This window comes from Salvelinus namaycush, chromosome 42 (assembly GCF_016432855.1).
Source record: "Salvelinus namaycush isolate Seneca chromosome 42, SaNama_1.0, whole genome shotgun sequence".
NCBI classification, from domain to species: domain Eukaryota; kingdom Metazoa; phylum Chordata; class Actinopteri; order Salmoniformes; family Salmonidae; genus Salvelinus; species Salvelinus namaycush.
This window is the reverse complement of record NC_052348.1, coordinates 10932498-10955339: the sequence shown is the minus strand read 5'-3', so window position 1 is coordinate 10955339 and position 22842 is coordinate 10932498. Positions and strand designations below refer to the sequence as shown.

The 22842-nt window shown below is 43.8% G+C and overlaps 1 protein-coding gene across 1 annotated transcript in view; it reads left to right on the top strand.

Annotated features, from left to right (window-relative positions):
* LOC120034739 (polypeptide N-acetylgalactosaminyltransferase-like 6) overlaps positions 1-22842 on the top strand; it is a 250166-nt gene that overhangs the window by 201773 nt on the left and 25551 nt on the right. Inside the window, exons 5-6 of the mRNA XM_038981342.1 lie at positions 3222-3407; positions 6209-6392. Of these exons, the coding sequence (XP_038837270.1) occupies positions 3222-3407; positions 6209-6392 (370 nt within the window). The remainder of the gene's footprint in view (positions 1-3221; positions 3408-6208; positions 6393-22842) is intronic.

Here is a 22842-nt window from a genome sequence, read left to right as displayed (position 1 = left end):
CAGGACCGTAGATCTCCAGGAAGAGGGTTGGGCTGAAAACCAACAGGACGGTAGATCTCCAGGAAGAGGGTTGGGAAGCCCTGTCTTAGATGCTAGAAGGAAAAGTCTGACACCGAATAGGTGCAGTGAAATGTGTTTTTCTACAGGGTCAGCCATAGTAGTACGGCACTCTTGGAGCAAATTAGGGTTAAGTGCCTTGCTCAAGGGCACATCGACACCTTGTCGGCTCGGATATTCGAACCAGCAACTTCTCGGTTACTGGCCCAACGCGCTAACCGCTCGGCTACCTAACTAAGCTAGCATCTGTCTATAGACTGAAATGAACCCTCTTCCTTCCCCCTTTCTCTCCCATTTCAACACTCTACTTAGTGTAAATCCAGACAGGGTGCGGTATGGTGCGATGCGGAGCGTTTAAAAAGCAAAGCGGTGTAGCTAATCACGGACAAACAGCGGCCGAGGCTGCAGGTGTGTGATAGAGCCTCAGCATGCAGGTATTAATGGCTGCCTTTAAAGGATTTGAATGATGCCGGTAACAGGGACACGGTTGGCATGCAAAAAACTCCCGCCGACAGGGAAATGAACAAATAATACAATGAAGGAAGATAAGGATGGTTCTCCTATTCTACTATACTGCCACCATACTGATGGTCATCTTGGCCTCTGTTAGGAAGGGCTCAAACACATTACCAGTTCTTTATATGAGAACAGAGACAGAGTGAGAGAGTGAGAGAGTGAGAGAGTGAGAGAGTGAGAGAGTGAGAGAGTGAGAGAGAGACAGAGTGAGAGAGTCAGAGGGTGAGAGAGTGAGAGAGTGAGAGCGTGAGAGCGTGAGATAGAGAGAGAGAGACAGAGTGAGAGAGAGAGATAGACAGACAGAGAGAGAGAGGAAGACAGAGAGAGAGAGAGGAAGACAGAGAGAGAGAAAGGGAGAGACACAGAGAGAGAGAGAGGTGGGGGGGGGGGGAATGAATAGATGTCGATTTGGAATGCTTTTTCCCATCACATTCCCCTGCTCCGTCTCAGGTTCTAAATTAGATTTCTGGAAATAGATATTGTCAGTAAGAATATGTTAATTGTTATTATTTTGATAAGGTGACAGTTCTTATTTGTATGCATGCATGTACTGTATATAGAGGGATCATATTGAACTGTATTTCAGTTATTACAAACACAATGACAAAGGTTGACCGACAACCCAGCTTTTACAGTATGACATGCTTATTTACTGCTTATGAATGTGTCTTGTATGGGTTATGAAGTCCTTATATAGGTTAGCCTTGCCGCCATGTTATTTTCCTTGGTTTATCAGGTGGGCCTCTATACCACTGCTCCTTGTAATATAAAAAACCAATTCAACAATTCAATTAAGTGCTAACAGTGGGGCAATCTTAACAAGGGACGTTAACCGTTAATGCCCTTGAATGGGACCAGGAGAATGGTGATACAATAGCAAGATTAGATTAACACATCACTAAAGATGAAATTCTCTCTCTCCATCTCTTTCTCTCCATCTCTTTATCTTACCATCGCTCTGCCTTTCTCTCTCTTACTTTTCTGTTTTTCCCTCTTACCCCTCTCTCTCTCTTTTGTTCTTTCCATCTCTTTCTTTTACTTTTCTGTATCCCCTTTTCTCTCTCTGTTCTCCTCTCCCTCTCTCTCCCTCCCCCCTCTCCTTTCAATTCAAATACCCTGAATTACCTCCTGTTTCAAGGAAAAGAGCAACACTGATTGTTTCTCTCTTTCCCTCTCTCTACCTCTCCCTCTGTATTTCATAATGTACCATCTGACACCTCCTTGGTCTGTGTAATCTACCTAGAGTGTCATCCCCTCCCGTCTCTAGTAATGATGACATAAGTGTCTCTCCGGCACGACTAGCTGATTGGTGACCCACCCTGCTCAGGCACATCCAGAATAATCAGCCCCATCAGTGGCCTGGAGATAGCTTGAGCTGATGAGCAGCCGGGAGCTAACATCTCCACCCCCTCCTCTTCTCCCCTCTCTCTCCTTTCTATCTCTCCTTTCTCCTCCCTCCCTCTCCTTTCTCCTCCCTCTCTCTCCTTTCTCCTCACTCCCTCTCCTTTCTCCTCCCTCTCTCTCCTTTCTCCTCTCTCTCTCTCCTTTCTCCTCTCTCTCTCTCCTTTCTACTCCCTCCCTCCCTCTCCTTTCTCCTCCCTCCCTCTCCCTCTCCTTTCTCCTCCCTCCCTCTCCTTTCTCCTACCTCTCCTTTCTCCTCCCTCCCTCTCCTTTCTCCTCCCTCCCTCTCCTTTCTCCTCTCTCTCCTTTCTCCTCTCTCTCCTTTCTCCTCTCTCTCTCTCCTTTCTCCTACCTCTCTGTGACACGACTGTGATCTTAACTCCTACTGTATAAGTCATGGGCATATGGCTACATGGTATACGTTATAGGGATACATTTGTGGAATGCCATTATCCTCTTATAGCACTGCATCTCAGTGCCAGAGGCGTCACTACTGCCCCTGGTTCAAAACATTTTTTTTATAATATTTTTTTAACTAGGCAAGTCAGTTAAGAACAAATTCTTATTTTCAATGACGGCCTAGGAACAGTGGGTCAACTGCCTGGTTCAACTGCCTTGTAAGCTGGGGGGTTCGATCTTGCAACCATTCGGTTACTAGTCCAACACTCTAACCACTAGGCTACCTGCCGCCCCGAATCCAGGCTGTATCACATCCGGCCGTGATTGGGAGTCCCTTTGGCGGGGCACAATTGGCCCAGCGTCGTCTGGGTTTGGCCGGGGGTAGGCCGTCATTGTAAATGAGAATTTGTTCTTAACTGACTTGCCTAGTTAAATAAAGGTTAAATAAAAAATAGAAATAAAATATATATGATTATAAATCTCTCTCCTCCTCTCTCTCTCTGTGTGTGACAGAGGTGATCCAAACCCATGTACTAAATAATGTACAGGGATGGATTTCCTTTATAACACTCTCCTTTCTCTCTTTCTCTCTTTGAATAGATGATCTTTGAGGAATGTACTGTATAGGGATGGATTTCTTTTATAACACTCTCCCATCTCTCTTTCTCTCTTTGAATAGATGATCTTTGAGGAATGTACTGTATAGGGATGGATTTCTTTTATAACACTCTCCCATCTCTCTTTCTCTCTTTGAATAGATGATCTTTGAGGAATGTACTGTATAGGGATGGATATCATTCCCATGCGGCACATTTCTAACCTTTTCTCTCTCTTCCTCTCCTTCCCAGAGCACCTGAAGGGCCGTCTGGAGGAATACATGGCCCGGTTCCCCAAGGTGCGCATCGTTCGGACCAAGAAGAGGGAGGGTCTGATCCGTACCCGTCTGCTGGGGGCCTCGGTGGCCAAGGGAGAAGTCCTCACCTTCTTGGACTCTCACTGTGAGGCCAACGTCAACTGGCTGCCCCCCCTGCTTGGTGAGTGTGTGCGTGTGTGCGTGCGTGCGTGCGTGTGTGCGTGCGTGCGTGCGTGCGTGCGTGCGTGCGTGCGTGCGTGCGTGCGTGCGTGCGTGCGTGTGTGTGTGGACCAGCCACACAAAGTGTAGTCCCCCCTGTTCGGTGAGTCGACTGGAACGGAGTCTCAGGGCGTAGCTGCAGGTAAAGATAACTAAAAAAAGCTTAGACAGAGAGAGGTTTGGGCCAGGAGAGGAGTGAGCGGGAAAGGAAAGTGAAGAGGTCGGACAAAGTGGGACGGAGAAGGTGCATCTTTTAGTTGTCTTTTTTTTCTCTGTAAGAAGAGAGTGGCGCCGGGGAGAAGTTTGGGTCAGGAGAGCTAAAGAAAGGGGGACAAATCGAGCTAGAGAACGTGTGAGAGAGTAGGAAGGTTAAAATCTCCATAAGAAAACTGGCTTATCTCACACTTCTATATCTGTCAGTTTAACAAAGGAAATATCTCTCTGTTTCTGTAGTTTGTTTGATAAAAGAGTGCCGCAGCCTTAGCTTGAATCCATGTTCAATGCACGTTCCCGACGAGCCGCTCCACGGGTGCAACCCTAAGCATCGAGGAAAACTGCCTCCTGGGCTGTCGCGTCACGTGTAGCCTGTGAACATGTGTGCTGTACTTCACATACCAGCATAACATGTTACTGCAACATTAGGGAGACTAGAGAAACTCCCTGATAATAGCCATCTCCCAGCACAAAATAAATGGATGTGAAGTGATTACAGCCATTACTGTACTCAATCACACAGGGACTGGGATTCCCATGAAAGGTATGATTGATATGTACGCCCAGGTCCCTATGATAATAATAATAGTAGATAATAGCCACACCACCACCACCATTCCACGACATGGCCCCATTGTCTTCTGGCTAACAGAGAAAGAGGACTCGCAGTATGGGGTTCTTTAATTGGTTGGAATGGAGCCGCCTGCCTGTCAGAGAGCAGAACAGAGCGGGGCTGATGAGGTATGCGTCCCAAATGGCACCATGTTCCCTTTATGGTGCACTACTTTCCTATGGGCCCTGGTCAAAAGTAGTGCACTATAAAGGGAATAGGGTGCCATTTGTGAGGCTGATGTAATGTGGGGCGTGACGCGGAGAAGGGAGGCCATGCTGTGCTGTGGGGCTCGCATGTATGAATAGAGTGGAGGAGATACCGCAGTGAACCCTAGGCCATCCACAGGCACGGTGACACATGCAATCATCCTGCCGGGCTCTGGTATCAGATCAGTGGAATACAGGGATTTGCTGTTTGTCTTTCTTTCTTTCTCTCTTATTTCAATCTCTCCCTCTACCTCTCTCTCTCTCTCTCTCTCTCTGTAGATCTAAGACTCCAACACCACACCATTCTAATTAACAGGCCAGGTTTTATCACTGCTCTCTGAATCTAATGCTTCCTCTCTCCTTGGATCTCCTACAAACCTTGGATCTTACCTTGATCAAAGGACATAATGTATAACCCACATAACGAATGGAACAACTTTTGAATTAACCGCTCTTTCGCTATGTTTAACAAACCTATAGGATAAGGAAGTGTAGGCATGGCAACTGGGTGGATTACCTCTTTTCTTTTTCACCTGACTGCTACATTTGAAATGCAGTCCCTTCTCGTTTAATGAGCTCTTGAGAGTTCCCTTCCCATTTGCCTCTTGTTATTTGCCTTTTTGTTCATTTCTATTTCATTACAATTGGGAGTTCTCTCTCGTTCTCTCTTTCCTTTGTTTCAAATGTATCCATGCAGGCCCAGTAAGATGGTGTCATGGGTATTCGGATTTAGACTACTTAGCCGCAGCGCTGGAAATGTGAGGGAATAAAACAAAGGATTGTGTCACAGTAAGCACACTAGATGAGTATTACAGAGACCTGCACATAAACACAAACTGATTCAAGTCAATAGTTTCTGTATGTTTATATTGGCAGGGCCAAGGGGGGGCTTATAGCTGGGTAGTTACTGCTTGTACAGCCTTCCATATGCCAATTAAATTACATCTTAACCGTGTGAGAAACCCGCCACCATTTCAAGGTGTGTTACTCTTCGCCATGCTGCATGACAATGATTTTATAGCAGTTGGCCAATAAACAGGTCTGGGACCAGGCTACCAGTACTGAGCCCCATGGCATGGCAACAGCCATAGGACCACAAACAGATCTGGGACCAGGCTACAGTACTGATAGTAAGGTGTGTCAATGTACAATACTGTACAGTCACTCCCCATTAGTCTCAGTGCTGTGGTGTTGGGCCTCTGCTCCCCTTCTCTCCATGGTCCAACACACACGGCCCACAGAAGAGAGAGGTGGGTGGGGTGGGCGGGGTGTGACAGATCTGGGGCGACTTATCATTGCTCGGCTCAGTCACACACACACAGCAGACAGACACGTCGAGGTTGGCTCTCAGGCCTCCACGGAGCCAACCCACTTTGAAACGCTGTAATTGTTTCTAATCGCCCAGTGACTCGCTGTAGGAGGAGCAGAGCTGCCCAGAGACCTCCACATAAGGGGAGAGGAGGGAGGAAGCGGTAGAAGGGGACGGAGGGAGAGAGGTCCAAGGGAACAAAAGCAATTGCCCTGGTTCCACTCCCTATGTGTACGTCAGATAAATGGAGAGAGAGAAAAACAAGAGATAGAAAAGAAAGAAAGAAAGAAAGAAAAACATAAGGAAAGAAAGAAAGGAAGGAAGAAAGAAAAATAAGGAAAGAAAGAGAGAACTACAAACAGCAGGGTATGGTGATTGATACATGCTCACACTCTTTCTCTCTGTTGTTCCGCCCCATAAAGACCAGATTGCCCAGAACCCCAAGACCATCGTGTGCCCTATGATTGACGTGATCGACCATAACCACTTTGGATATGAAGCCCAGGCTGGGGACGCCATGAGGGGAGCCTTCGACTGGGAGATGTACTACAAACGCATCCCCATCCCTCCAGAGCTCCAGGGCCCCGACACAAGTGATCCCTATGAGTGAGTACACAGATACGCATGTGCACGCAATCACACACACACACACACACACACACACACACACACACACACACACACACACACACACACACACACACACACACACACACACACACACACACACACACACACACACACACACACACACACACACACACACACACACACACCTATCAACCACCTTATATGTGTCATAGACAGGCAGCCCAATTCTGATATTTGTTTAACTATTTGGGCTTTTGAAAAATATCTGATGTGATTGGTCAAAAGATCAGAATTGGGCTGCCTGTGTAAACGCAGCCTATTTTATGACACACGACACCAGCCTGCTACAAGGCGCATGGCTGAATCATTTCCCCCAGTCAGTTACTAGAACAGTGGTGCAGCCAGGCAGCAAGGAGGGGAGGTGAGAAAGCTAGAAAGCTAATTTCCTCTGCTAGCCCTCTTCATATATCCCTCTAAATTAATCCTGGGCTTAATGCCTTGGCTGCGTCGCCAGTTGGGGGTGAAATGTGTGAGAAGGTGATAGAGGATAGGGGATTGGGAGCAGCACAGCAGTCACTGGGCTGTAACATCCTCTACTCTTCACTGTGACTGACTCCTCTGGCTCACTCTCTCGTTCCCCTGCTAGGGGCTTTTTGCTTGCTGCTATTACTGTGTATGCAATGAATGCTTAAAGGAACCCGCTAACCTCTCTCTAGACCCCCAGAAATGACTCACGATGTCTGGCAAGCTGTCCAGTTAGTCACTCTTTACACCCTAAAATATCTTTGTGATCTGTGATCTAGGTCTGTGATCTGTGTCTAAGGCCATTTTATCCCTCGGGGAGATAAGAGTTCATCCTATCCTATCCTAGGTAAGCACTTGCTGTTAAAGATACACATCTGAACCAACACCTTTTTTGATCTCTTTAACGCGTCAGGCTCCGACTGGCGATAGCTCACAGATCTACAGAGGTACGTAGGTAGAGGGCCCCTAGAATATATGAAAGCCCCACTGACGTAAAGGCAGAACAGGATGATCCAGTGGGTGTTACTTCTGGCGTGTGTCCCAAATGGCACCCTATTCCCCTAAGGGCCCTGGTCAAAAGTAGTATACTGAATAGGGAATAGGGTGCCGTTTTGGACGCAGGCGTAGCTTTACCCAGTCAGCAGATACTTTTATCCCAGGTCACAGGGAGCGGTTGGCATTTTACACGTCCTCCATTTACATAGAGATACAGTATGGTTTATTAATGAAGCAAATCATTACCTGTCCTCTTCAAGGGCAACGGCATCATCAGGGGTTAAACTGTGTAAATGCTGAGAGGGTAAATATAGGGGTGGGGTGGTGGGGGGGGGTGTGCACGTGTGCTTATCCACATTCTGTGCGACCTATTCAGAAATCCAGCTGTCAGGGTGCTGTTTTCCCTTGACTAGTGGCTCCCTCCCTTCTCGTATCTTTCCCAGGACAACCAAATATCCTCCCCCCTCCTCCACCGCAACTTGCTCAAAACACTGACAGCGCAATGCCGTGCACCCCTGGATCTGAACCTTTACCTAATTTAAATTCTATAACACCAGCTCTCATTCCTGCTTCCCTTTATCCAAATCTCCCACCTCTCTGCCTATAGCCCGAGGCTAAGCTCTCCACACTCAATGGTCCTCTTCTTATCCTAAACCCAGACAGACAGACCGACAGCCCTCCTACCTTCCAACGAACCCTCTCCCTTTTCCCAGACTATCCCCCCAGGCTGCTGCTGCCTCCTACTCCTCCAGACTCTAAGGACTTGGCCCAGGGCAGCTCACAGTAGGCTGCCCAGACTTGTATGCTCCCCTATAGGCCCTGAGGCCCAGCATGCACCCCCTACCAGGCATGAATCCATGGATCCTCTCTGGAGCCAGCCAGCACAACTCACACAACCAGACTCCCAGCCAGGCCTCCCTGGCTCCATTCTGTTGCACTGATAAACCAGACCCGTTAACCCTCCCACACTGCTTACTCATCTCAGCTCCATCATCCTAAACTTTCTGTGTCTGTGTCTGTGTCTGTGTGTGTGTGTGTGTGTGTGTGTGTGTGTGTGTGTGTGTGTGTGTGTGTGTGTGTGTGTGTGTGTGTGTGTGTGTGTGTGTGTGTGTGTGTGTGTGTGTGTGTGTTTCCTATTACCACAGGTGTCCCAGTCAAAGCGGAGCTAAATTGGGATTCATTAAGGGAATGAATGCAGAAGGATGATGCTCATGAAATGTAACATTTTCCCAAACTGCCTCCATCTGTCATGTTTGGCTATGGGAGAGAGATTCTGTTCAACCAAGATAATACCCACAATGCTGTTTGGTAATGTGAACATGGGGCGGGTACACTGAAATGATTACAGTTTAAATGAGATTACTACAGCACCAATATATTTAGACTCGAGTGGCTTATTTGAGAAAAATCACTGTGTGGGGTTGACTCATATGAAAAGTTCTGGTGGAATGACTTAATCGTAATCATAATCGCACTTTGAAAGTCGAGCACGTACTGTATTGAAGGCATGTTCATTTGTATCAGCAGACACAATACTACAACCATTCTATTTTCACTTATTGCTTGGTCGAACAGAGCTGAACGCGTACTTTGAGTACATTACTTTTAGTGAGCCACGTACGTGTTCTGAAAGGAACTCTTTCATGTTCCAAACAAAGATATCAAAGAGTGATTTTTATCTCGCCTACGGTGTCATCACGTAGGGGACAACGTTTGTGAAAGACTTGCTCCTTTTTAAATCCCCTTGCTATTGAGACTATTTCTTTTTTTTACCTGTGGGTGCTGTGTTTTTGTTTCAGTTTGAGAAAAGAGAAGTTAAAAACACGAAGAGGAGACAAGGAAGAAAGTAAAATCAATATCGAGACCAGTATTTCTTCATGGGCGTTGTGATACCAAGCTGAATATCTGGACATATTCCTCATCACAACCTTGTCTCTCTGGGAGGTTAAGAAGAATATGCAACAGGGAGGAACAATGTAATATAAATTTGGCCAAAGCTTCTACTTAATTACAATGATTCTACAGAACACACACATCTCATTAGAATAACAGTTCCCTATGTACAGGAGAATGTTGAGGATGAGAAGGCTCTATTCCTTTGTTATAACCAACGACATGCACTTTATTGTGAGTATGTTGTGGAGGGAGAATGGGACACTCTCCGTAGCATCTGATCTGAGGTCAGGGTAAGAGGCATAAAGGAGGACCCTGATGCTGACAACGTAACAGGCAGTGTGTCCATGTTAAACTTTGTCACGTGCCATGGCACTGATGGCAGACACCCGTGTTAACTAGCAACCAAGGCTTCTGAAGATGTCCAAGACTTAATACATTAGTCAGTCCGTCTGTTTGTGAACAGCCCTTTCTCTGTGTGAAACTAGAAGGACCACCAACTTCCACGTCAAGTCAGGACATTTTGTGGATTTGTACTCGACTGTCAGAGGAGTGAAGGGAGGAAGAAAAAAAAGAAACCATAAAACAACTTGCTCCAGGTCCGCAGATTTCCTACTTTACCTCTGTTTGAAAAAGAGTGGGAGAGTTAGACAAAATGGGGCAACTCTGATTTTTCACAATCACCTCTCCATTCCAGAAGAGAGAGAGAGAAAGAGAAGGAAGAGACAAAGATGTGATGGACTGGTAATGCCTCTACTGCTAGGTGCAGAGGAGATACAGGATTCCACAGGCTTTCAATAAATCCCTCCTGCCTTTCTACTGGTGACGCCACATACGGCTGCGGGCCTGCCTGCCCCCGTCTGCCTTCCTGCCTCCATCCCTGCCTTCCTGCCTGCCTGCCTTCCTTCCCTCCATCCATTTCTGCCTTCCTTCCTGCCTGCCTCCCCCCTGCCTGCCTGCCTGCCAGCCTGCCTGGTTATCAGATGAAAGCAGTTCCTCTATCTGGAACAAAGCTCATTGTGAAATGACTGATCCATTGAGAAGGCACATTTTGCTTCTTTTTTTTCATGCTCTGTGCGTGCGTGCGTGCGTGTGTGTCGATCTGTCCTAGCACATCAGAACTAAATTAAACCTCATAATTTAACTTTGTCACAACGCTGTTCAATGGGCATTAATCTTGTTAAATGACACTACACCCCCCCACACACACACCCCGACAAATACACACACGCACACACACTTCCCTTCACATTCAGATCATGACATGACCTACACTCTGACCATGACATGACCTACACTCTGACCTATTTCTCTGTCTATATCTGATGTCATATCGCCACCTACTGGCCTACCAGCAACAACACTATAATCATAATATCCTTTACATACATACTGTATCACCATAGTCGACTCAATTTAACCTTCGCTAAGCCCCTCCCCAGGATTTTGGGCAACCAATCACAGTGCTCCAATGGATAGCAGTATGGTTGAGTATGATACACTCGGACAAGCTCATGTTTGAAATGAATAAAAGCCAGTGGGCAGTGGGAAAACAAAATATATATTCAAATATATATTTTAAACGGCTTAATAATTAAGCAGTGCATCAGGAGTACTTGCTACTGTGATTTTGAAATGCAGAGCGTGCATTTTTTAAATCCAAAATTATACTTTTGTTACATTGTTTGATAGTTCAGGGGGTTAGCTAGCTCTCAGTCTCATTGAACACCAAACATTGCTAACGCTAGCTAGCTAGCCACCTCATTGACCACCAAACATTGCTAACGCTACCTAGCTAACCACTTAATATAACTTGTTTTCTCGAAATGTATGTTAATCTAAGTTAGCCATATTAACTCCAATCTGAGGTCGAAATCAGGATACGATTTCAGAGCACTAGTTTGCTCCAAATTGATTGTAGATTTGACTACATGCTCACATTGAATTCAGAGCCAATCAGTCGCTAGCTACACTACAAACATAATTTTAGCAGGTTCATGAGAAGCAGTTGACAGTCCACCACATCATACCCTAGAGTTTCCTGATTACCAAAGGGTAGTCTGTGTTTAATTTCATTGTGTATTAAAGTTTGTTATCATTGTGGGGGGATTTCGCCAGTGGTAATTGGGGGAATTGGGTTTCCCAGGAAAATGTCCAAGATTGCAACAGTAACCAAGGGGGGTGGACAGAGGGGAAAGTAAAACGGTCCGGTACGGCATCCCGTTTAAATAATTAGTGGGGGTAAGCCATGCCGGTAAAACGTAAGCCTATAGGCTATTACAGACTTTTTTTTACATTACTGCATATCAGCTGCATAATAAATTAGCGAATTGACTGGAAAACAGGTGTTATGCAATCTAAATGGCGTTGTGGTTTGAGGAGAACACTTACATTTTGTCAAGGCGGAGATGGGTGGCCAAGACGCTCGCAGTCAAGGCGGAGATGAGTGGCGTGGACATGCATCAGTTCAGGCTACAAGTGTGAGCCTAATGACAATTGCAGAATGTCATCACAATACACGTAGGTGTTTTGTAACAGATGCCTCTCTGCATTCATGAAATTGCGGATGCACAGTGCACTGTTGGGGTTTGGATGCTGAAATGAGTTTCTGAGTGGACGAATGTGCGTGGGTAGCCAACAGGAGCGCCTTTGTTAAGTGATTGTTTGACAATCAGATGAAAACTTCACGACTGGTTGTGTTTATGCCACATTAAAACGCATAGGCGGCGTGTCCATAAGGCTAGGGGAAGCTTTCCCTAAAGTAAATTGAATTAAATTGACAAAATGATATAGTCTAATTAGCTAACTCCTGTCTATACATAAATAAATCAAATCATTCAATATAGGCTACTAGAACATAAAGCATGATTTGGCCACAGAGGATAATTAGCTTTATAAAAAAAATAGCTGCGGATTGTTTTAAAATGCATAGCCTACAGTCGGAAGGGCTTGCAATTTGGCCAGCGCTCGCTGCGAATACGAAATAGATGATTGTTGAGTTGCGACTGTCAGTGAAGTTGAGTCTGCATATTCACTGTCTGCCATTGGGTCAGTGCCACTTTTGTTTGTTTTTGGACAATCATTTCCTCCTCCAGGTTAGATGGACATCATATTGTATTTGTGTCTCTCCTTTTCGTAGGCCTATTAGATGGATCAGACAACATCGTTTTTATTGATCTTTTTGTCAGGGTCAGCAGAGTAGGCTACCCTGTCATTTTGTAGTACAACAAAATGTGTGCGCGCACGTACAGGTAAGACATTACATCTACTTTCACCCCTGGGGGTGGGGCTTAGCGAAGCGTCAATTAGTACAATACAATAAACTCTCATTCATATATTACAGACACTGCAGCCATCACTACATTCTATTATATCATTATAGCTGACTCCATATACTGGGGTCCTATTGTTCTGTATAATATGCAGTCTGTGGAGGCGGAGGGCATTGAGTAATGGATATGTACAGTACATCCATTTTAATCATAATATAATCACCATACAGAGACACAGTGACTGTGTGCCCTTGCCGTCTCCTACTACTGTGCCTTGAACACACACACACACACACACACACACACACACACACACACACACACACACACACACACACACACACACACATATACACACACACAGACAGACACACGCACAATCTGCACATGGCGGCCTCAAGGCGAGGGGATTATATAAAGAGAAATATATAAATGACGGGAGGGGGGTACCTATGCAGAGAGAGCAAGGAGCTGTATCGCTGGATAGCACACACACATTGGGCCTATATTCTCAGCTGACTCCCCCTTGCCCGCTGGCAGTCTCTGACCTTGGCTGCATGGAAGTGCATTGCAAATGACTCCCCCCTACACACTCGCACACACACAACTCCCCCTCTATACACATCTCTAATACTCCCCCCTTCCATTTCCATGAATTGAACTGCTTAAAGGGATGCACGGGGAGACATAAAAATATTCACAAGTTCATCTGACTCTGGGGAAGTATAGATAAAGGGCTTCATTGCCAAAATCCTGAAGTATCCCTTTAATAAAGCCATCTATAATTGGCCATAAGGAGGTTAAGGCATCCATTATTCCATTTTCCCCAGTGGAGAGCTTGGACTGTGCTGGCCAGTGGAGAGCTTGGACTGTGCTGGCCAGTGGAGAGCTTGGACTGTGCTGGCCAGTGGAGAGCTTGGACTGTGCTGGCCAGTGGAGAGCGTGGACTGTGCTGGCCAGTGGCGAGCTTAAACTATGCTGGCCAGTGGAGAGCTTGGACTGTGCTGGCCAGTGGAGAGCTTAAACTGTGCTGGCCAGTGGAGAGCTTGGACTGTGCTGGCCAGTGGTGAGCTTAAATTGTGCTAGCTAGTGGATAGCTTGGACTGTGCTAGCTAGTGGATAGCTTAAACTGTGCTGGCCAGTGGAGAGCTTAAACTGCTGGCCAGTGGAGAGCTTAAACCGTGCTGGCCAGTGGAGAGCTTAAACTGCTGGCCAGTGGAGAGCTTAAACCGTGCTGGCCAGTGGAGAGCTTAAACCGTGCTGGCCAGTGGAGAGCTTAAACTGTGCTGGCCAGTGGATAGCTTGGACTGTGCTAGCTAGTGGATAGCTTAAACTGTGCTGGCCAGTGGAGAGCTTAAACTGTGCTGGCCAGTGGAGAGCTTAAACCGTGCTGGCCAGTGGAGAGCTTAAACCGTGCTGGCCAGTAGAGAGCTTAAACCGTGCTGGCCAGTGGAGAGCTTAAACTGTGCTGGCCAGTGGAGAGCTTAAACCGTGCTGGCCAGTGGAGAGCTTAAACCGTGCTGGCCAGTGGAGAGCTTAAACTGTGCTGGCCAGTGGAGAGCTTAAACCGTGCTGGCCAGTGGAGAGCTTAAACTGTGCTGGCCAGTGGAGAGCTTAAACTGTGCTGGCCAGTGGAGAGCTTAAACTGTGCTGGCCAGTGGAGAGCTTAAACTGTGCTGGCCAGTGGAGAGCTTAAACTGTGCTGGCCAGTGGAGGGGCTTTTTTGTGCTGCAGATGGCAATCTCTGTTGATGCTTTTTCTATTTTCTTCTTGGCTCTGAATAGATTGTGTGATTTTTATTGATGGAAATGATATGGGAGGTAGAGTAATAACTGTGGTTTGGCTGAAGTTTCCCTAAACAGTGTGTGGGTGTGTGCGTGGGTGTGTTTTGCATGCGTTTGTTCGTGTGTGTGTGTGTGTTTATAAGCAATGTTCCCTCTAATATTTGCTGAGCGCAAACTTGAATGTTGTGAAAATTCTGTGCAACTTCCAGCGTGTGTTTACTGTGAACACTGAGGCTGTACCCGCTTTAAGTTGCAGTTTTAACAGTGGTCAAGTAGGCTACTGTGGTTATTTGATCATAGTTTGTTTTGGCTAATATTGCGTTGTAAAGGGAAACGTTGATAGTGTTAACAGGGAAAGCTCTAGAACAGTGGTCACCATCCTTTTCTGAGTCAAGATCACATTCTGAGTCAAAATGCAAGCCGAGATCTACCACTCAGATTTTATTTTACAAACCGTAAGCATATGCAACATTAACCAATTAAAAACAATACTGTAGCAATGAGGAATTGTGCAATAAGCTATATGCCCAATACATTATCACTGCATATTGGCTTTGCTTGAATTACCCTGCCAATGCATTGTTGTTCAGGCCATTTTTTAAAATTATATTTCAAAATTTGAGGCTATATGATCACACTGGTAATAGATCCATTGTTGTATTACTTGTGAGGCACAGCTGAGTGAGCATACATTTAAATAATTCGCTTTTTATTTTTATTTCTCTGGGCTGATGGTGTCTGTATCTAATGGTCTGAGGGTCTGCTTCTCAACATCCCTCGGCTCTCCCGTTCCTCCACTGACACCGACCAAAAAGGGACACCGTCTTCCAGCTGATGGGGAAGCTCGAGTCGCACCGCATTATTTCTGCCTCATGCACAAATCCATGTTGTTACTCTTATGAACAGAGAAAGTGAAATATTTCTCTATTGAAAAAGACCCAAGCCAGTAATAATAACAACAACACAAGACTATAGATACACTTTCCTACTCATTCATTACTGCTGCACTACTTGTTGTAGCGCTGAGTGGTATTAGGAAGAACGCGCATTTTATGGTTTATAAAAGTGTTGAATACAAAGTGTTGACAGTGCTGAGTAAGAACTTAAACATGAACTCACTCATATAAACAGCAGCTCTTTGCTGTATTCGTTGACAAAAGGATGGAAGCAAATGTAAGTAATTATAACGTCATAACGGGTCATACAAAAAATGTACTGTTGAGAAGAATATGTTAGTTAATGTAGAGACAAACAATTATACATTTTTTTTGTCATAAAGTTAATTGAAGAAAATTGCTATTTAGCAAGCTAGCTGACTAGCTAACATTAGCCAGCGAGCTAGCTGGCTAATGTGTTGTGACATGAGTATGAAATTGTAATTGTGTTGTTTAATGTTTTAGGGACTCCTGAGAAAACCAGCAAACCAGGTTGTCGTCTTGTGAAACAGTGGATGTAAAGAATCTAGCTAGCTAAAGAATTTACTGCAAATTGAATGTATAATTTTGTAAGCTTGCCTTGCTGATATTTCCCATGCAATGCAGCTGAAGTAACGTAGCTAGCTAACTATTTTCTGCTTATTGTGTAGTGGAGGATAAAAATACCAGTATGCTTATGGATGTGTAACTAGCTATGTTGCCGATCTATGTGTGGACCCTAAAACATTTGGTATAAATATTAGTTCAGAACCTAGCTATGAACCTCAGCCATCATAGCCTGTTGTATTCACTGATCATTTACTCTACCTTGGCAAATAAAGGTGCAGTTCAGGTATGAATGTCTGTGAGACATTCTTTTAAGTCATATCCAATACGAGGAGTATCAAACTCCATTCTTTGAATGATGCTGTGTCTGCATATATGTATTACAATTATACACGTCAACAGTGTTTACCAGTCCTGGTCCTGGGACATCAATGGTTTTTCTTTATTTTCTTATTTTTTTATTTAACCTTTATTTAACCAGGTAGGCCAGTTGAGAACACGTTCTCATTTATAGCTGCGACCTGGTTACACATTGTAACTATGCAAAAGACTAGAAACATGATTTAAGTAATTAAAGGCTGATTTGTAATACATATATACAGAAACAGAATTTAAAACATCGTACACTATACTTCCTATGCATCATGTAAATACTCTAAAACCGGTTCATCTCAATATCTAATGCCCTTCATCTGCATTGAGGACACAGGATAGGTGTAGTATTTCATCAAATGAGAGACTTAATTTCAACCAGTAGAGAATGTGAAACGCTTCATTGAAAGAAGTTCATTATCCAAGTGTTATAAATACATAATACATGCATTATAAATATTATAATTGTAATATGATATTATAAATACAAGTTCAATCTGTACTTCAATGCACATCTGGTGTGGATAAAAACAGAGGAAGAAAGGCGAGGTAGGTAGAGAGGTGTGAGAGAGTGTAAAACACAGAAAGGGAAAGAGGTAAGAACAGAGGAGCAGGGAAGACAGCATATGATTAATGAATCACAGTGCTACCCTAATATTCTCTCAGTTCATCACAATTACATAATAGTGTCTCTCTAACAGCCTTGGAACCCCAGTTGGCCCGAAGGTTATCTTAATAGCGGGTGAGATGGCGATGACGGGACTGGAGGTTGGCATCCTCTCTCACATCAAAACATATCTGCAGACGAGAGACAAATGGAAGGAAAGATTAAGCCTTGTTTTCTTTTTATTCAAACATTGTCAGTCAGCATAATCATCAGTAGGTGAAATGCAAAACTGACCTTGGATCATTAACTCTGGGACAACTACATCTCTATCTGTATCTCAATGAATAATAAATCACTTTAATAATACTTCCTGTTGACCCGACGGTCATGCCCTCTATGTGTCAGCCAGTTCAGATGCGGGGGGGGGGGGGGGGGGGGGTTCACCGACATAGCTGAAATACATAGTTTTTGCGAGCCACGGCCTGTTCACCACGCTATCATCCAGAAGGCGAAGTCAGGCAGGTGCATCAAAGCTGGGATCGAGAGACTGAAAAACAGCTTCTATCTCAATGCCATCAGACTGTTAAATAGCCATCACTAGCCGGCTAGCACCCGGTTACTCAACCCTGCACCATAGAGCCTGCAGCCCTATATACAAAGACATGGAATCACTGGCCACTTTAATAATGGAACACTAGTCACTTTTATAATGTTTACATACTGCTTCACTCATTTCATATATATATATATATATATACTGTATATATATATATGAGAGAATAACATCTTCTAAAACAGTGTATGTGACCAATAACATTTGATTTGATAACCTAGAGGATTTAGGGAGAAGGGAGGAGAGAAATTAAGGTAGTTATTGAGAAAATAATGTAGTTAAAGATAGTGTTCAACAGGAATCTGTGCGTGTGGTCTCACCTGGTGTCCACACTAAGTGGCTGCAGAGTACTTTATCAGGGATGCATGTATCCAAGGCTCAGCCAATCGTTCACACAACAACAGAATGCAGCACACGACTAAAGAGAAGAGACAACCAACTTGCTAGTTACAGCATCAGCGCATCCACTGAACGATAACGACGTGGTAGATGAGAAGCCTGATTACCGGGGTGAGAAGGTGATGAAGCGTACTTCATGAGCTGTAACCGAAAAACAACTGGCATTTGGAAAGTTTGAGGTGAGGGAGCAAGTGTGGTGGAACAAGAATTGTTAGCATTGTTAAGTATCTCTTGCTAGCTGGATTGAATTCTCTGTTAGCTAGCGAACTAACTAACATTGCTATCTATGAACTGATGTTTTCCCTATACATTAACGTTACGTGGTTAATTTTCAAAATGAGAGAATTAGGTGAAAAGGAGGTGTTGCTTGTTAAACAAGTGGATTCAGGGATGAATTGAAGCTGGTGCTGGGCCTGGCTTAAGCTGGATGCCATTATAGAGGTGAAAGGAACACCACACACTTTTCCTCTTTCTCACTTTTTCAATACGGTAGATTTAAAGGGGTATGCCAGGTGTACTCCCTGCCTGAAAGAGATCAATTATGCCAACAAAGGGTTTCATGCTCTGCTGCTGGCACATTGTAGAACAGATGTCCACAGGCATAACGTGTAAAATGTAATAACGTGCAGTGTAGCTCAAAGCTATTGCTTTTGTTGTGTTGAACTTGATATGAGCGGTAGGGTAGCCTAGTGGTTAGAGCGTTGAGTTTGTAACCGAAAGGTTGCCAGTTCAAATCCCCGAGATGACAAAGTACAAATCTATCGTTCTACCCCTGAACAAGGCCGTCATTGAAAATAAGAATTGGTTCTTAACTGACTTGCCTAGTTAAATAAAGGTATAATATAAAAATATACAGGGGAGGGTGGATAATTTTTGTTTTTACTCAGTGAATGTTATTTTTGCACACATAGCCTTGTGCACTTCATCGGTCTACTACAGTGGCCAATATAACAGAGCAAAAATAGAATGCCTGTTTGTTTTATTCTAATTCTACTTTAAGATCTTTTTCCCCCAAGTGCAATATTTAAATGTGTGTGGTCACAAGCATTCTATTATAAAGGCTGACATGGCTAACTGCAATATTAATGTATTGTTTTTTTCTCTGGACTTGAGTGTCATTTGCAGTAAAGTCTAGGCAACAAATAACATTGGATTGCTTTCCTAATATTTTTTAGCTGTGAGTTCAGTGGCGATTTTAGCATGTAAATCTTGGTGGGGCAAACTAAAAAAAGTGTGATGCATGCCAACAAAGCCACTACACAACACTAAACAATACAGGAATTGCACTATAACGGTGACAAACGGTGCCCACAAACTGTTAGGGCCTACATAAATCTGTCCGAACAGTAGAGTCCCAACAGCAGTCCCATCACCTTACCACTGTTACACCATTGTTACACCTGGCTATCAGCTGAGCCTTGTCTGGCAGCGAAACAGTTCATTCAGCCTCATTTACTGCCTTTTAAAAAACTTAGCTGATATGGCTGACTTGCTTAAACAAATGTGGTTTCTACTGACAATTGAGATGTACAAACTATGGCATAAGGGAACGACAAGCGGATAAAAGGCAATCCGTAATTTTGATTAAGACATCAATGAGCGAGCGAGCGACGGACGTAGTCAATATAACTATTTGTTTAGTACTTTTGAAATGTACAGCGACAGAATTCAGAACATGGGCCATTCTTACAGTGTTCTCCCTGTACACCAAGTCAGAACCGTAGGATAAATAAAGGGGGCATATAAGCAGACAATGAGAGCTCTTACAGTATTCGATGATTACATTTCTCAAAAACAGCTTATAGGCTACATGTGAATAACCAAGTTAGAACAGTAGTCAAAATTAAGAGGTGAAAATAGGCTAAATAATTAGGGTGAGGCACATTGAATGCCGTTTGGGTCTTTGTGTGATAAAAAAAGATACGTCAAATAACACTATCTCGTTAAATAAGCTTTTCATTTGACACGTCAAATAACACAATTCTATTATAGAATGTTGTATGTGCTGAATGTGCACATGCAAGCCAATCACCACCACTACTATCAGTAGCACTGTCAACACTGTGCAAAATAAAGTCTGCTAATAATCACACACCAGCCACAAGAGATGTTTACAATACCGCGTTGGTGAAAATAGACCAAATTATTAGGGTGAGGCACATGGGCTACTACCAGCTTACTATACAACATACACTTAGTATTACTTTCTTAGCTACAGTATACATATCTCCCTGGCATATTACATAATTTATGCAGCAGCATACAAGACATTTTTGGATTCACCGTGCTCACTTAAACAGGAAGGTGGCGTGGTGGTCCTTTTTGGGCAAATTTTGTCATCAAAGTCTGGCATTCTCTGGATTTATGGTGGGAACTCTGGGGGGGGGGGGGGGGGGGGGGACACAGCCACTCCACTGAATAGCAGGCTAATGATTGCTTTGCAATGCTTGTAGTTAGACACTGATTCCTTCCAAACCACTCATTGTTGAATTAGCAATATCCAACTTGTTGTGGAATGGGTATGTCCGATGACCACCGATACGTTTTATCTATAATTTCACTTAATTATTTATCTTCATATGACAAGGATTGAAAAGGATTTGCCATTAGATTGTCGACTTGATTCATAAAGACGACTGCTAGCTAAGATTTTGAAAGTATGATGTTGGCATGATCAGTCCAATCAAAGCTACTGTACATATAATGTGATTTGATGTCATTTTATCTGTGCCCAATGACCTTGAGTCTTCTTGGAAGGGCACTTATAATGTAACTCTATGGCAGGGCTGAAATGTTCGATGTCTACCCTTACTAAGGACTTGGACTTGGCCTGTGACGTAGTGTCCCCATGAGTGACAGAACACTGAGACAATCAGGCAATGCTCCTATTTTCTGCTGGCTCGCCCCACCACCACAGAGAGCACTGAGCCAGGCTGAAACACCTGCATTTTGGAGCTGCCTTACGCAAGAAAGCAAAAAAGAGACCAAGTTTGTATGCTGCTTTATTAATTCAATGATTTTTTTTTTTTACAGTTTGCAAACTGATATGTGACACACATTAATGCCAAAATAACATGCAAAACATGCAGGGCCAACTTTTAAAAAGATATATACATATCTTTTTAATGCTTTTTATTTTTTATTTTCCCTGAATGACGGGTCGGCACTGTGAGTTAGGTTCACATTAATCACTTTTGATATTACACACAGACTGATCATGTATATCATATTCTTTGTGGTTTAATTAGTTAAAACCTGCATTTCAAGAAGGGATCCACCTACTAGAAATTAGCATTTTAAAGCTGATATTTATTTCAATTAATTTTTTTATCCTTTTATATTTTATTTTGCATGTTTCAGTGCCAAAAAAAAGTGTCACCTTTTTGGGCCCTCACCAGTTTGCATCCCTGACTTTATACTGAAAAACATGCACAGACACACGAAGACAAACAATATAGAGTAGTTACATAAATATAAATAATGAAGTGTCTTGCCTATTCTTTGAAGGTGGAAGGAGCCACAGTTATACACCTGAGCCTGCTTACTGCCCAACACAATCCATCCATCAGATTGATACACGAGTGTGTAGGTGTGGGTTATAGGGCGTCTAATTGTTCTACATTTTTTCAATATGGGTGACTCTTAAATGTGCCTGTTTTGTTTTTGTACAGACATCACCCTTCACTGAACAGCACCCTCACCTGAGAAGTAGAACGCAAAAGGAGAGAAAGTGGGAATTGAACAACTGCAGTTGACATAGCTAAGTAAATGGAAGAATACTCTTATTTCAATGTGAATGAGCATTTGGTTGTGCTTAGTGTAGTCTATGGTGTTGCCAGGGAACAGAACCCTCTTCGAAAAAGTAGGTGAAGATCTCCCGCACATTGATTGCCTCCCGTGCTCCGTTGTTGGACCCCATCCTTGAAACATCCTGCAGAGCAGCAGACTTCTCCTCTGGTGCACGAGGGCGAGCTGCAGATCCCCTCCTGGTCCTCGTGTCCATCGTCATAAAGTTATGCAGGACACAGGTAGCCTTCACTCACCTGAAATCTCCCAGGAGGTAGTCCCAGATGGCCCTGGTCATCCAACCTTGCAGTGCCCTACACGGTAACTGTAGGCAATCGTTTTGAAGGTATCTGTAGGAATATGGAAGATAATTTCATTATTAGACTTTTACATCACCGGGTCATTGTGGATTACTAAAGTATAATATCCCTTATAACAAGCCATGATCACATCGGATAGATAGATGCATGTGCACACACATGTGCATGTGCAGCACGTGACAAGCAGGATCATATCCAGGATAGCATCACAAATTAACACATAAATACCACTTGAAGCTTGATGATGAGTTGATCAATTGAATCAGCTGTGTAGTACTAAGGCAAAAACAAAAATGTGCACCCCTTTGATTCCCCAGGACCAGGACTGAGAACCACTTCTCTTCATTGGGACCTCTTCATCTGCAGACAGGCTTTCACTGCTCCCTGTATCTGAGGTCAAAAAAACCTCACAAGAAACAGACTTCATTATTCTCGAATTAGACCGCACTGAATATTATGTTACTATTATCTCGGTCCTCACTTCTAGGGACTGGAACTACACAAAAGTACCTGCCCTATCCAGAATAGCCTACTCTCTCACTTATTTATTTTACCGTCCTCTGTGACTGTTAGCTAGCTACCTACAAATGTATTTGGAGTTGTTTTTTTACAGTGATAAATACATCAAGGTAGCTAGCTAATATGAAGTTAGGTAGCTGGGGATATTTAATTAACTTAGCTAGCTATCTATACAGTATGTAAAGTTGGCTAGATAGCTAGCTAGCTAGCTAGTTAGCTAACAATACATCTTTTTTTTACATTTTCGAAATGTATTTACTTACTTGAATAGGTCCTCCCAACCATGTGGACGATTGGAAACAGAGCAGCAAAGATTGTTCGTCACCAGAGCGTTTTACAGCATATTACTATTTACCTGTGAATAAATTCATGAAATGGAGAATGGATCAAACTATTTAC